The sequence below is a fragment of the Borostomias antarcticus genome (genome assembly GCF_949987555.1).
Source record: "Borostomias antarcticus genome assembly, chromosome: 32".
In the NCBI taxonomy this organism is placed as follows: Eukaryota; Metazoa; Chordata; class Actinopteri; order Stomiiformes; family Stomiidae; genus Borostomias; species Borostomias antarcticus.
The window spans coordinates 92,101-107,837 of NC_140265.1; the positions used below are offsets into that span (position 1 = coordinate 92,101).

The 15,737-nt window shown below is 49.8% G+C and overlaps 1 protein-coding gene across 3 annotated transcripts in view; it reads left to right on the forward strand.

The window, feature by feature from the left end:
* Positions 1-1,162: 1,162 nt before the first annotated feature.
* Positions 1,163-15,737, forward strand: part of LOC311327467 (muscleblind-like protein 2a) — a 47,214-nt gene continuing 32,639 nt past the window's right edge. For all 3 annotated transcript variants that reach the window (XM_084460515.1, XM_084460514.1, XM_084460516.1), the window contains exon 1: positions 1,163-1,460. In XM_084460515.1, coding sequence (XP_084316641.1) covers positions 1,287-1,460 — 174 coding nt within the window. In that variant the 5' untranslated portion in view covers positions 1,163-1,286. The remainder of the gene's footprint in view (positions 1,461-15,737) is intronic.

A 15,737-nucleotide genomic window follows, 5' to 3' on the forward strand; every position in this document is an offset into this window, starting at 1 on the left:
CCATTAGAACCTAGGGTTAGGGTTAGGGTTAGAAACCCTAACCCTAACCCTTGGTCTTCCATTAGAACCTGGGCATAATATCCAGAAAACAAACCAGGAAACTCTGGATGCTGGATCTTTACCATCATTTCAAGATGTGGGTTCTAGTGGGTTCTAGTGGGTTCTAGTGGGTAGGGTAAATCAAATCCACAGCGTAGTGTAGTCCAGTCATGACCAGTGTTCATGCTTATTCCTTTTTAAAAATCCTGTAATAGAATATTGTGTTGGATTGATAGTGCTATTGTAATCGTGATAGGATGCTTTCCAGCTACAAGGGTCACATTAGTCCAATTTCAGTGACAATTTAAGCTTATTATAGAAAATGACTGGGTGTTGCACTAATAAGTTTACGCTTTCTGAAAATAAACCATCTATCTCTCCCTCCCTCCCTCCCTCCCTCCCTCCCTCCCTCCCTCCCTCCCTCCCTCCCTCTCTCTCTCTCCCTCTCTCTCCCTCCCTCTCCCTCTCTCTCTCTCTCCAGATCATCGACAGAAAGTGCCTTGTCAGACATTATCCCTACTTGAATCCCCATGCGACGCCTAGAACATTCCTCCCCCAGCTGTGACAGAAGATCGCTGAAGTGCGACGCCGCTGCCCCCCCCCGCCTCCCTCCCTCGTCTTCATCACCTGGCTCTGGGGTGAGAAGAGCGCTAGCAGAGAAGAGCGCTAGCAGAGAAGAGCGCTAGCAGAGAAGAGCGCTAGCAGCACCCATCATCAGACGCTGGGACTAGAGAGCCGGCCGCCTCTGCCAAAGCACTCTGAGAGCTTTAGTCAATACCCACCCACCACTGCGTGGGCACATCTCATACTCCCCCAAGCTGCACCATCACCTTGAAATAGTGTCCGCTGCCCCCTCCAACGCTCCTGCTGCTGGTGTGAAGGAGAGCACGTTTGGGGAACGCCGGAGGGGGGGGGTCAGTCCAGCCTGCCAGTGAACATGCCCCTTCTGCCCTGCCAGCGGTCTGCACCTGGGAATAAGTGATTGATGACGGCCTGCTCTCTGATCGACAGCTTCTCTGACAGCAGCAGTCTCCCTGGCTGCAGCTGCAGGGGTGGTGGGGGTCAGTCCATCAACTGCCCTCTGAGGTCCACACGGGCAAACGCCAGCCACTGACCTGAAACAGATCCTTTTTAGCTACATGTTCCATCACTTTTAGTTGTTTAGTTTTTTTCCCAGTGTGAAACCCCCTCAGAGGATACCCTCTCCTAAAAACTAGTGGCTTCCTCTAGCTTCACGCAGCTCCGATATGGCTTTAAACATTGCTTCAATACGAGACACAAAATGGCTGACCCTGGAAGTGTGCCGGCAGTTTCAGCGGGGGACTTGTTCGCGTAGTGATGAGGAATGCAAATTTGCACACCCGCCTAAAAGCTGCCAGGTGGACAACGGAAGGGTGATTGCCTGCTTTGACTCGCTCAAGGTAAGCAATGCCAACCACAGCAACTGCAGCATGACTGGACTGTTCTCACCTTGGAGTGCTTGTTTATTGGGTTAGGGTTAGTAGTTAGGGTTAGGGTTGTTTATTGTACGGGCCAAAGAACTTATGCACATCCTGGTGTCGCATAAATGTCTGACGTAAAATATTTTGTTTTATGGTCATGTGTTATGCATATCAGCTTGAGAGCTCCAATTACAGTAGAGAAAGAGAGAGTGTGTGCGTGCGTGCGTGCGTGCGTGCGTGCGTGCGTGCGTGCGTGCGTATCTCTCCCTGCAATATCTCCAGACAAGGTTGACCCCTAGGCTGAAAGGTCACATGGAGAGGTCATGATCCCGGCCCCCCAGAGTAGCGGTGTGTTGTTATTTTGTATGTTTGCCTCTAACGTTACCAAGTCACATCCATAATTTATTCTAGTGACCAACATCTGATCGCTGGGCGTCATCCAGGGGTGCTATTTCTGGAGCTCGTCAGCTGTTACACATAAAACAACATGTCCATGTCCGTCCAGGTGAACAGCTGGCCTCATTGACTCTGGCAGAGAGGGTTAGGGTTAGGAGAGGCTCTGGCAGAGAGGGTTAGGGTTAGGAGAGGCTCTGGCAGAGAGGGTTAGGGTTAGGAGAGGCTCTGGCAGAGAGGGTTAGGGTTAGGAGAGGCTCTGGCAGAGAGGGTTAGGGTTAGGAGAGGCTCTGGCAGAGAGGGTTAGGGTTAGGAGAGGCTCTGGCAGAGAGGGTTAGGGTTAGGAGAGGCTCTGGCAGAGAGGGTTAGGGTTAGGAGAGGCTCTGGCAGAGAGGGTTAGGGTTAGGAGAGGCTCTGGCAGAGAGGGTTAGGGTTAGGAGAGGCTCTGGCAGAGAGGGTTAGGGTTAGGAGAGGCTCTGGCAGAGAGGGTTAGGGTTAGGAGAGGCTCTGGCAGAGAGGGTTAGGGTTAGGAGAGGCTCTGGCAGAGAGGGTTAGGGTTAGGAGAGGCTCTGGCAGAGAGGGTTAGGGTTAGGAGAGGCTCTGGCAGAGAGGGTTAGGGTTAGGAGAGGCTCTGGCAGAGAGGGTTAGGGTTAGGAGAGGCTCTGGCAGAGAGGGTTAGGGTTAGGAGAGGCTCTGGCAGAGAGGGTTAGGGTTAGGAGAGGCTCTGGCAGAGAGGGTTAGGGTTAGGAGAGGCTCTGGCAGAGAGGGTTAGGGTTAGGAGAGGCTCTGGCAGAGAGGGTTAGGGTTAGGAGAGGCTCTGGCAGAGAGGGTTAGGGTTAGGAGAGGCTCTGGCAGAGAGGGTTAGGGTTAGGAGAGGCTCTGGCAGAGAGGGTTAGGGTTAGTGTGGGTTAGGGTTAGGGGTTAGGGTTAGGGTTAGTGTGGGTTAGGGTTAGGGGTTAGGGTTAGGGTTAGTGTGGGTTAGGGTTAGGGGTTAGGGTTAGGGTTAGGGTAAGGGTTAGGGTTAGGAGAGGCTATATTCCATCCGTAGTCCCACTTGGTTGATGTTCATTTCGCACCCTGATTCTCATGATCATCTGGCGGTAGAAGCTAGCAGGCCTGTGTTACCGCCCTGTGACAATGAGGGAAACAGACAGTGTGTGATTCAATAATCCTCCACAGCAGCCTAGCCCATTACTGTAACTCTTTATGTAAGAGAATATTACTGCATATAACTATATAACTCTTTATGTAAAAGAATATTACTGTATATAACTCTAAGCTCTCTGTCTCAAGGAAGTCATAGGAAAGCCAGAGATTGAAAGTGTCAGGGTTAGGATTAGGGTCCCCTGTTCTAGGGACTGCCTGGACTGGTACATTTAAACCAGGTTTCCCTTCAGTATCTCAGATAGCAAATGACTGCAGTGAGGAGTGCACCATTATTTTAAAAAGCATGTCAGTGTCAATGATGAACGACCAGAGAAAGTAGAACAGTTATCTTGCAGAATAATCGTGGTACGTCGGTGCTTCCAGGGCCTATGAGACATCACTATCACTACTGCGGTGTTTCTAAAGGAAGACCATCCAGAGGGATGCGCTGTTTAAAGCACATTCTTCATGGCTGAGTTCCTTATGGGAGAGCTGAGGCTCATAATACAGCTAATACAGCATTAACCCTAACCCTAACCCTAACCCTAACCCTAACCCAGCTAACCCTAACCCTAAAGAACCAGAGAGGACAGAGGCTGTAATTGAATGGCGTGATTTGCAGTCACTGCTGTTGTGATGGGGGGGTATTCCACAGTACTGACATGCTGGTGTAATGGGAGGGTATTCCACAGTACTGACATGCTGGTGTAATGGGGGGGTATTCCACAGTACTGACATGCTGGTGTAATGGGGGGGTATTCCACAGTACTGACATGCTGTTGTGATTGGAGGGTATTCCACAGTACTGACATGCTGTTGTGATTGGAGGGTATTCCACAGTACTGGACATGCGGCCTCGCTGTCTGGCGGAATATTAAGTCCTATATGATTGGTGGCCGAGCCTATTTAGGCCACAATTACATGGCACATAATCTGGAATGACCTTCCCCTTCCTGAAACACATGGCACTCAGCCCAGTCCCTTGAATTCAACACGACTGCCCCGTCATTACACACAGTCTATATGCACTACATGAGTCTTGGCAGTTCGATATTATTTAAGCCAACATGCCGCACTATTGAAAATGAGCTCTATATATATGGTGCCATCAGCTGTTTTCTTGGCAACCACCTCGTTATTCGTAAGCCCCGTTGAGATATTGCAGAGCAATCAGACACATGACTGACAGTCTGCTACATCTGCTGGGGTCCGTCAAGCCCCGCGACGGCTTAATGAGCAAACAGCTGACCCCAACCGGGATCAATTTGTTACCACGCCGCATAAGAAATCAGACATTCAGTCTCCTTTTGCTATCTGAAGAAATGTTCCACAAAGCCCTCACTCCGATGTGATGTTACTGGTTCAGGGTGGGTTTATGTTCCGGAGGGGTGCGTTTCCGTCAGGCTGTTCCCCAGAGCGCCCGTCAAGGAAAAGATTGAGTCCACTATGCAGACACAGACTTTGGATCCAACTTCGGAAAATCTTTTGCTCATTATTTCTTTTTAGATAAACAAATCAGAATAATCTAATACATGACGACGCCCAGACAGACGTACAGTATGTGAATCATCATGAGTCATATCTGACTCCCGAGTCAACACTCAGGAATGAAACCGAAATGCCCTCCTCTTCACATGGCCCTGTCCCTTCAGTGTCCCTCCACGTGGCGCTGAGCTGATTCTCATCCAATTCTAACCCACAGAGCCACCCAGGACCGCCCCCCTCGCCGTCCGTGACAAGGTTATGTCTCCTTAGCTGCTGCGGGGCATGAGGTGTGATGGGCCCACAGATCTGAACAGGCCCATTCAGAAGCCCTAACCTCCTGGAGGTGCTGCCTTAGATCTGAACAGGCCCATTCAGAAGCCCTAACCACCTGGAGGTGCTGCCTTAGATCTGAACAGGCCCATTCAGAAGCCCTAACCTCCTGGAGGTGCTGCCTTGGATCTGAACAGGCCCATTCAGAAGCCCTAACCTCCTGGAGGTGCTGCCTTAGATCTGAACAGGCCCATTCAGAAGCCCTAACCTCCTGGAGGTGCTGCCTTGGATCTGAACAGGCCCATTCAGAAGCCCTAACCTTCTGGAGGTGCTGCCTTAGATCTGAACAGGCCCATTCAGAAGCCCTAACCACCTGGAGGTGCTGCCTTAGATCTGAACAGGCCCATTCAGAAGCCCTAACCTCCTGGAGGTGCTGCCTTGGATCTGAACAGGCCCATTCAGAAGCCCTAACCTCCTGGAGGTGCTGCCTTGGATCTGAACAGGCCCATCCAGAAGCCCTAACCTCCTGGAGGTGCTGCCTTAGATCTGAACAGGCCCATTCAGAAGCCCTAACCTCCTGGAGGTGCTGCCTTAGATCTGAACATTTTCTGACAAACTCTGGTTTGTTCCAGAGTTAAAACAAAACATGGAGAAGCAGCATTCAGTTTTTATGCTCCACATATCTGGAACAAACTTCCAGAAAACTGCAGGTCTGCTGCAACTCTTGGTTCTTTTAAAACAAGCCTGAAGACTTTTCTTTTTGCCACTGCTTTCTAAGAGGAGCTATGTTTATCAGTATACTGCACTGTAACTTTTATTCCTGTATTCTATTTGTCCTGCTTTTTGTTTAAATGTCTATAATGACTTGCTTTTTGTTTTAATGCTTTTAATTTGTCCTGCCTTTTGTTTTAAATGTCTTTAATGTCTTGCTTTTTGTTTTAATGCTTTTAATGTCTCATGTAAAGCACCTTGAATTGCCCTGTGGCTGAAATGTGCTATATAAATAAACTTGCCTTGCCTTGCCTTGCCTTGCCTTGCCTTGCCTTGCCTTGCCTTGCCTTGCCTTGCCTTGCCTTGCCTTGCCTTGCCTTGCCTTGCCTTGAACAGGCCCATTCAGAAGCCCTAATAGTTCTTAAAACAGCTGTCGATTGTACTGCTGGGGCCACAGGACAATGTCACGGTTGGACACACGCATCAAGACCACCACAGACTGACATTCTTCCTACCAAGAACAGTGTTGTACGTTGTACAGTATGAGACAAAAATGATACAAATCAGACAAATAATCAACCTAGCTGACGCTCTGCGTCATCTATAATAGTAACTACGCGTGAGCATAGTTTGTTTTGTGCAACAGACTTTTCAGAAGCTTTCATACAGCTAATCAGACTATGCAATAATCTATGATTGCGTCTCAGGAAGCCTTCAGGAGGGGCAGGACAGGCCTGCGATACCCTCGTCTCATAGCCAGACCTTTCTGTTCCAGCGCTGGAGAAGAGTCTGGCTGACCCCATATTATCATTCTGAGATAGAGGGGAAAACGCTGTTTCTTTAAACCAATCACAATGGTCTTGGGCGACAATCACAATGGTCTAGAACATTAGGGAAAGCCTAGAGCAGCGCGGGGGAAGACGCCACTGGGAGAGAAACAAACGAGCTTGTGGCAGAGCTGGTTCTTCTTTGTGCTCGATCTTCTAATGCAAAGCACACCAACAGCCGTTCCATGGCCGCCTCTGCAGGCCAGGCCTCCGCGTCGTCCAGCGTTCATCTGGGTTGTGCCGGTGGTCCTAGAGCCCGTGCCCTCTGCCCCGCGGGCCCTCCAGCCTGGTCCAGCCTCCTGACCTGGAACAAGGCCTGGGCTGTTCAGACCGTGGCTGCAGCACACTGAAACCTCCAGGAGGTTAGGGCTTCTGAATGGGCCTGTTCAGATCTGTGGGCAGCACCTCCAGGAGGTTAGCTTTCTCAAGCATCTTGTATCCTGTGTAGGGGGTGAAACAACAGAAACCGCAGAAGGCTTTTCTTCTGATCCTTAAGAATGGTAGAACCAGGATGAAACTGAGGGATGTGGATGTGAGGGGTTTAGAACTAGGCAAGAACCAGCATGATGACCAGTGGATGTGAGGGGCTTAGAACTAGGCAAGAACCAGCATGATGACCAGTGGGTGTGAGGGGCTTAGAACTAGGCAAGAACCAGCATGATGACCAGTGGGTGTGAGGGGCTTAGAACTAGGCAAGAACCAGCATGATGACCAGTGGGTGTGAGGGGCTTAGAACTAGGCAAGAACCAGCATGATGACCAGTGGGTGTGAGGGGCTTAGAACTAGGCAAGAACCAGCATGATGACCAGTGGGTGTGAGGGGCTTAGAACTAGGCAAGAACCAGCATGATGACCAGTGGATGTGAGGGGCTTAGAACTAGGCAAGAACCAGCATGATGACCAGTGGATGTGAGGGGCTTAGAACTAGGCAAGAACCAGATTATGGTCAGATCAGTGGATGTGAGGGTTTTGTGGCTGTTCTTCTCTTCATGCTGTTCCCTAATCCACACCAACGGAGGTTCCACTGCGACCTGTGACCTCCATGCCTGGCTGAGCTTTAACAACGAGCTGCTTCTGCGTGTGGCCCAGCCTATCGCGTTTCAATAGAGGGTTGTCAAACAGAAGCGTTTAGCCAGAGTAACAGTAGAAGGAAGGTCTTTCAAGTATGTGGTTTTCCTCTGGCCAGTAGCACAGCCCCAGTAATATGGTGCCTTGGTTTACTCTACCCAGTGAGAAGGAGTTAATCCTAAACAGAGGTGCAAATAGCTGCGTCTATTAAACACAATATGTTTTTTTTGGGGGGGAAGGAGGGAGGGGGGTTTCAGCGTGTACAGTACAGGAAGCCTGGGCTGGATTTGAAACCAATTAGCAAAGATTGTGATTTAGTTTCAGAGAAAATGGCCTAGCCGCTAAGCTGGGGTGCTCTCTTGGGAGTTGAGACAGGAGATGGATGGAGACCAGGGTACAGAGAGAGCTTCGCCAGCTTTCACACTCAATCTCCTCTTGCAGTGTGTTTTTTTTTCTTCTCTGAACTTTTATCAGAAGAGGCCGACGATTTGGGAAGGAATGCTTAACTGTGAACCTGAACTTCACATCTGTAAGCTCGCTCAGGGCTGGCATTCCTGTGCGTAATCCTCCTGACTGGGGCCGTACCTCCGGCAGAGCAAGCGCTGACTTGAGCCTAACGTCAGGCGGCTAGCGGTGACGGAGAGCTCCTTAGCTTAGCAAAATAACAGGCAGAATACGCTATTGGAATTGCAAGCTCATCATTACCAGACTGATTGTTGTTTTTGCGTTTGGAAATAAATGGAAGTGAATGCAGCTGACGGCTCACTATGGCTCATTCACTTCCATGTATTTCCAATCGCGAAAACAACAGCAGTGAAAAAAATGAAAAATGATGAACTTGATTCCGATAGATTCCGCCTGTTTTTTTTTTATATTTAGGTTCTTGAAGTGGTATTTTCAAAGCGATCTTTTAACACTGGAGTCAACGGACACTTCCGCATTCTTCCAACCGACTACGTCAGACTTGACCGCTATGACGACAGTGTGATTAAAGCGGATTCCTTAACGGGGGCCTCTCTGCACCCCCCACTCCCCAACATGCCACACTGCGTTTTGTCCATGTGACTTCACTCTCTCTCTTGCCTGTCTGCCCTGAAATCTGGGAGAGATCTAGACTGGGAGATACGGGGGAGAGATGAAGGGAGAGAGGGAGGTAGACGGAGGGGGCTGGGCTGTAGGGAGAGATGGAGAGATCAGCTGTGCTCCAGTCTTGTGAGCAGAGCCTAGACAGACAGAGGGGAGGCCTAGACAGACAGAGGGGAGGCCTAGACAGACAGAGGGGAGGCCTAGACAGACAGAGGTGAGGCCTAGACAGACAGGTGAGGCCTAGACAGACAGAGGTGAGGCCTAGACAGACAGTGGGGAGGCCTAGACAGACAGAGGTGAGGCCTAGACAGACAGAGGTGAGGCCTAGACAGACAGAGGGGAGGCCTAGACAGACAGAGGTGAGGCCTAGATAGACAGAGGTGAGGCCTAGACAGACAGAGGGGAGGCCTAGACAGACAGAGGGGAGGCCTAGACAGACAGAGGGGAGGCCTAGACAGACAGAGGGGAGGCCTAGACAGACAGAGGGGAGGCCTAGACAGACAGGTGAGGCCTAGACAGACAGAGGTGAGGCCTAGACAGACAGAGGTGAGGCCTAGACAGACAGAGGGGAGGCCTAGACAGACAGAGGTGAGGCCTAGACAGACAGAGGGGAGGCCTAGACAGACAGAGGGGAGGCCTAGACAGACAGACAGAGGGGAGGCCTAGACAGACAGAGGTGAAGCCGTGGTGCATACACTGAGCTGCTACTGTTAAGGGGTTGATATGATCCAAATGTTTCCCTCTTAAGTGGGCCATCGATGTGACCCACATCTGTACATGTGTGTGTGCTGTGTGCTTCAGTCTGCTTGGGTCCACAGTGCAGTGTGTGTGTTGTTATATTAGGCTATAAAGCGCATGGCAGGATGATAGTTTATCTTGCTAACAGCACAGCAACATTGGATAAGGTGGCTCACTCACACTTGGTAATCCAACGCCTCTGGTGCAGCAGTCAAAGAGCACCCTGTTGTCCTTTCTTGCTATAGATTTTCTTTCAGAACAAGAATGTTTGCTGGTGACCTTGTAGCCAGCTCCAAATGCTGCAGTGAGGCCTCACTGTGTCAACCTACAGCCACTCTCTCTTCATCTCTCCCTTCTCTCTCCTTCCCTCCCTCTCTCTCTCTATCTCCCTATCTCCCTCTCTCTCTCTCTCCCCCTCTCTCTCACTCTCTCACTCTTACTCTCTCTCCCTCTCCTGCTCTTTCTCTTTCTCTCTGTCCTATTTCTCTATTACGAGCCGCCCTCTGGTGATGTAAAGCACACTGTGTTGCCTGTGTATGAAATGCGCTATACAAATAAAGTTTGATTTGATTTTGATTTGATCACCCCCCCTATATAAACCATACTGCAGATCCCAGTCCTGCCTATATAAACCAAACTGCTAGCTGCATTCACAGACCCAGGCTAGCTGCATTCACAGAGCCAGGCTAGCTGCATTCACAGACCCAGGCTAGCTGCATTCACAGACCCAGGCTAGCTGCATTCACAGAGCCAGGCTAGCTGCATTCACAGACCCAGGCTAGCTGCATTCACAGACCCAGGCTAGTTGCATTCACAGACCCAGGCTAGTTGCATTCACAGACCCAGGCTAGCTGCATTCACAGACCCAGGCTAGCTGCATTCACAGACCCAGGCTAGCTGCATTTACAGACCCAGGCTAGCTGCATTCACAGACCCAGGCTAGCTGCATTCACAGACCCAGGCTAGTTGCATTCACAGACCCAGGTTAGCTGCATTCACAGAGCCAGGTTAGCTGCATTCACAGACCCAGGCTAGCTGCATTCACAGACCCAGGCTAGCTGCATTCACAGACCCAGGCTAGCTGCATTCACAGACCCAGGCTAGCTGCATTCACAGACCCAGGCTAGCTGCATTCAGTGTCAGATAAGCAGGAAGTGGCTACACGCTTGACCTTTAGACCATTCTCATTACTTACTGATATTAAATGGAGCCTTGTCATCACACCTTGCTAACCACTCTCCTCTCTTCACAGCACTCACATTTATATTCCCTAACAGATCACCTTTCTATTCTCTAACACATCACCTTTCTATTCTCTACCAGATCACCTTTCTATTCCCTAACAGATCACCTTTCTATTCTCTACCAGATCACCTTTCTATTCTCTACCAGATCACCTTTCTCTTCTCTACCAGATCACCTTTCTATTCTCTACCAGATCACCTTTCTATTCTCTACCAGATCACCTTTCTATTCTCTACCAGATCACCTTTCTATTCTCTAACAAATCACCTTTCTATTCTCTAACACATCACCTTTATATTATCTACCAGATCACCTTTCTATTATCTACCAGATCACCTTTCTATTCTCTACCAGATCACCTTTCTATTCTCTACCAGAGCACCTTTCTATTCCCTAATAGATCACCTTTCTATTCCCTAACAGATCACCTTTCTATTCTCTACCAGATCACCTTTCTATTCCCTAACAGATCACCTTTCTATTCTCTACCAGATCACCTTTCTATTCTCTACCAGAGCACCTTTCTATTCCCTAATAGATCACCTTTCTATTCTCTACCAGATCACCTTTCTATTCTCTACCAGATCACATTTCTATTCTCTACCAGATCACCTTTCTATTATCTACCAGATCACCTTTCTATTATCTACCAGATCACCTTTCTATTATCTACCAGATCACCTTTCTATTCTCTACCAGAGCACCTTTCTATTCCCTAATAGATCACCTTTCTATTCCCTAACAGATCACCTTTCTATTCTCTACCAGATCACATTTCTATTCTCTAACAGATCACCTTTCTATTCTCTACCAGATCACCTTTCTATTCTCTACCAGATCACCTTTCTATTATCTACCAGATCACCTTTCTATTCTCTACCAGATCACCTTTCTATTCTCTACCAGATCACATTTCTATTCTCTAACAGATCACATTTCTATTCTCTAACAGATCACCTTTCTATTCTCTACCAGATCACCTTTCTATTCTCTATCAGATCACCTTTCTATTATCTACCAGATCACCTTTCTATTCTCTACCAGATCACCTTTCTATTCTCTATCAGATCACCTTTCTATTATCTACCAGATCACCTTTCTATTCTCTACCAGATCACCTTTCTATTCTCTACCAGATCACATTTCTATTCCCTAACAGATCACATTTCTATTCTCTAACAGATCACCTTTCTATTCTCTACCAGATCACCTTTCTATTCTCTACCAGATCACCTTTCTATTATCTACCAGATCACCTTTCTATTCTCTATCAGATCACCTTTCTATTCCCTACCAGATCACCTTTCTATTATCTATCAGATCACCTTTCTATTCTCTACCAGATCACCTTTCTATTCTCTACCAGATCACCTTTCTATTATCTACCAGATCACCTTTCTATTCTCTACCAGATCACCTTTCTATTATCTACCAGATCACCTTTCTATTATCTACCAGATCACCTTTCTATTATCTACCAGATCACCTTTCTATTATCTACCAGATCACCTTTCTATTCTCTATCAGATCACCTTTCTATTCCCTAACAGATCACCTTTCTATTCTCTACCAGATCACCTTTCTATTCTCCTGCTCCTATCATGAAGCGATTTTGAATTCTTCCTTCTTCTTCTATCACCTTATCTATCACATTACATGAATTCCTTGTGATGTCTAGTGCTTGTTGTGTTTGTTCATACACACACACAAACACACACACACACAGTAAAAACATTAATCTGCAGCCATTATGAAGCTTGAAGAGCTTGAACAGCCATTCACAATCGCACACATAAGGACACACACACACACACACGCGCACCTCATCAAAGAAGAATGATTTAGTTCTTACACTCTGCCCATTGTTGCCAGTGTAAAATGGAGGTAGTGAAAGAATTGTCAGAGAGGGGGGCGGAGCTGAGCCACGTCTCGCCATCCTGGGAGCAGAGGACGGGTGGGCGCTGAGGGGACCAGACGCTCTAATGAGCCAGGGACCTCCTTAATTGGCCTTCAGAACAAAATAAATAAATAAATCTGAAGCTTATGTCTAATTAGCCTAGATCTATAACCTTCAGTGCTGTGTGTCAGGCTGGCTACCCCAGACCACAAGTACAGTCTTACTACAGTCTTTAGTCCATGTCACATCCCTTCCCAGTACAACCGGAACCTGTCCCAAAATTTGGTAACAAATTTTACAACAAGTAAAAAATAATGTGTCTTAAGAATGAATCTCACTGTCAGCCAATGGCAATGCAAGTATGCCGTCTGGTTTACCAGCACGACAGCGAGTGTGGAATATGGCTACCTTCCCACTTCCTTGCACGTTCACATAATAAATGGTAAATGGACTGCACTTATATAGCGCTTTTCCACCTTAGTGGCACTCAAAGCACTTTACAATGGCCTCTCATTCACCCATTCATTCACACACACACACACACCAATGGCGGTAGCTGCCATGCAAGGTGCTAACCTGCTCATTGGGAGCAATTTTGGGGTTAGGTGTCCTTCTCAAGGACACTTCGACATGTGGACAGTCGGAGCTGGGATTCGAACCACTGACCCTTCGATCATTGAACAACCCACTCTACCAACTGAGCTACAGCCGCCTTGAAGTTGCCTGATGAAGACCTAAGGGTCGAAGCGTTGCGTATTTTCAAGTGAACGGGGAGATATCAGTGTGCGGATCCCTCCTCTCTTCTCACGTATGTCCTCTCAGATCCAGCACCTGGCCTACTAAGGTTGGATGTGCGCACAGCTCTTTTGCCTTTAGCCTGGAATTGCAACCGCTATGAAATGCTACACTGCTCCGTTTATGAATGAGACAAGCGGAGTGACAAGAAGATGGTGAATTGAGAGAGAGAGAGGAGAGGAGGGGCTTTGTGGACACTGCAGCACGTGTGTGTTTCAACTGGCTGTGTTAGAGCGAGAAAGCGCAGCTTCGAAACCGTTTCAAATGCACCATTCAACATAAGACCCAACGAATCAATGAGGAAATGTGTTGCTGACTATTTTTAACCGACATGCGAGCGCAGTCAAAATATTATTGACTGTTCACTGTTGACATCCCTAATGCTAATTATTTTTTTCAACTTTCATCCCAAATTCGTCCCGAAATTATTTTATACCCCCCCCCCCTTTATTAACCCCAGGACGTCCTGAAGCTCGAGCCCTGGTTAGAATACTCAAATGTTCGAATAGTCGTGCCAGGCTCCAAATTCAATTTTCATGTCAGTTGACAACAGTTCCCAAGGCCCCTCCCTCATCTCATCTCTAGTGTTCGAGGCCCCTCCCTCATCTCATCTCTAGTGTTCAAGGCCCCTCCCTCATCTCATCTCTAGTGTTCGAGGCCCAGGTCCGTCCCCCGGCAGACCGAGTGAGAGCAGAGACAGAGGCCAGCCTCTGATTGAGGCTGGTAGAGACATTTAGTGTTGCTTTAGTGAAGTCCTGCTTGTTCAATGCCCTGAAGCAGGGTTGCAGTGGCGGACAGGAGCAGTTCTACCAGTGTCTCTGCAGTCTGCGGCGCAGATTTATGACCCAAGCTGGCGCCACATGCACCTCCAATATAGCACCTCCATTAAATGAGCCGGGGTTTGCTTTCTGACACACTCAATCTTATCTCTGAACTCTCACACAGCATGTAAACAAGAACTATCATTACATGAGCTGGTGTTTGCCTTCTGACGCACAAACTCGTACCTCTGAACTGTCTCAGCATGTAAACGAACGCCATCCTTTCTTGGCTTCTCTATGACTGCTCCCAGTGCTGCAGTTAGGATACAAGGCCGTTAGGCTTAGGGATACAAGGCCATTTATTACTGCCTTCCAGTCTGGAAAATGAAAGTGAGAGATGGATTTTTCTGTCTGAATAAGCTGTGGTCATTACGTTAGTTCAGGCTGCCTGTCCGTACGTTAGGGTGCTATACTTCCATCAGCACCATGCCCCCCACATGCCCAGCAACGGGCCTTACCATGGGGGTCAGGGCCAGTGCGGGCAGCAGACTCCACTGGGGGTGGAGGATGGGGGGTGGTGGAGGATTGGGGGGGGGGGGGAGTTCAGGGTCGAAAGTGAGATGGCCAATTTCACACCCAGCAGATGCCTGTGGCACTGACCCGTCGTGACAGGTGGGGACACTAATTGGGGGCATGCACACTCAGACTAAGATGGAGGGAGGGAGGGAGGGAGGGTGGGAGGGAGGGAGAGAAAGAAGAGAGGGAGCAAGAAAGAAAGAAAGAAAGAAAGAAAGAAAGAAAGAAAGAAAGAGAGAGAGTGTGGTATCACTGGTGGGCGTCTCTTAAAGACCATTAGAAGTGCACGGCTAGGAGGCTGTAGCACCACGGTTCATTAATTCATGTGTGTGCTTTTGTCATGATCATTAATCATTTGTCTTTCACACATATTTTGTGAATGACGTCCCCGGCCCACGTTCACCCACTCTGTTCCCCCGTTCTTCACTTCCCAGAACTCTGTCACGGTCCGTGAGAGTTCCACCAGGAGAGAGAAGCTCGTCCCTGCGCCTCCTCCCTCAGCCTCCCCTCGTCCCTGCACCTCCTCCCTCAGCCTCCCCTCGTCCCTGCGCCTCCTCCCTCAGTCTCCCCTCGTCCCTGGGCCTCCTCCCTCAGTCCCCCCTCGTCCCTGCGCCTCCTCCCTCAGCCTCCCCTCGTCCCTGGGCCTCCTCCCTCAGTCCCCCCTCGTCCCTGCGCCTCCTCCCTCAGCCTCCCCTCGTCCCTGGGCCTCCTCCCTCAGTCTCCCCTCGTCCCTGCACCTCCTCCCTCAGCCTCCCCTCGTCCCTGCACCTCCTCCCTCAGCCTCCCCTCGTCCCTGCGCCTCCTCCCTCAGCCTCCCCTCGTCCCTGCACCTCCTCCCTCAGTCCCCCCTCGTCCCTGCGCCTCCTCCCTCAGCCTCCCCTCGTCCCTGGGCCTCCTCCCTCAGTCCCCCCTCGTCCCTGCGCCTCCTCCCTCAGCCTCCCCTCGTCCCTGGGCCTCCTCCCTCAGCCTCCCCTCGTCCCTGGGCCTCCTCCCTCAGCCTCCCCTCGTCCCTGGGCCTCCTCCCTCAGCCTCCCCTCGTCCCTGGGCCTCCTCCCTCAGCCTCCCCTCGTCCCTGGGCCTCCTCCCTCAGTCTCCCCTCGTCCCTGGGCCTCCTCCCTCAGCCTCCCCTCGTCCCTGCACCTCCTCCCTCAGCCTCCCCTCGTCCCTGCGCCTCCTCCCTCAGTCTCCCCTCGTCCCTGGGCCTCCTCCCTCAGCCTCCCCTCGTCCCTGCACCTCCTCCCTCAGCCTCCCCTCGTCCC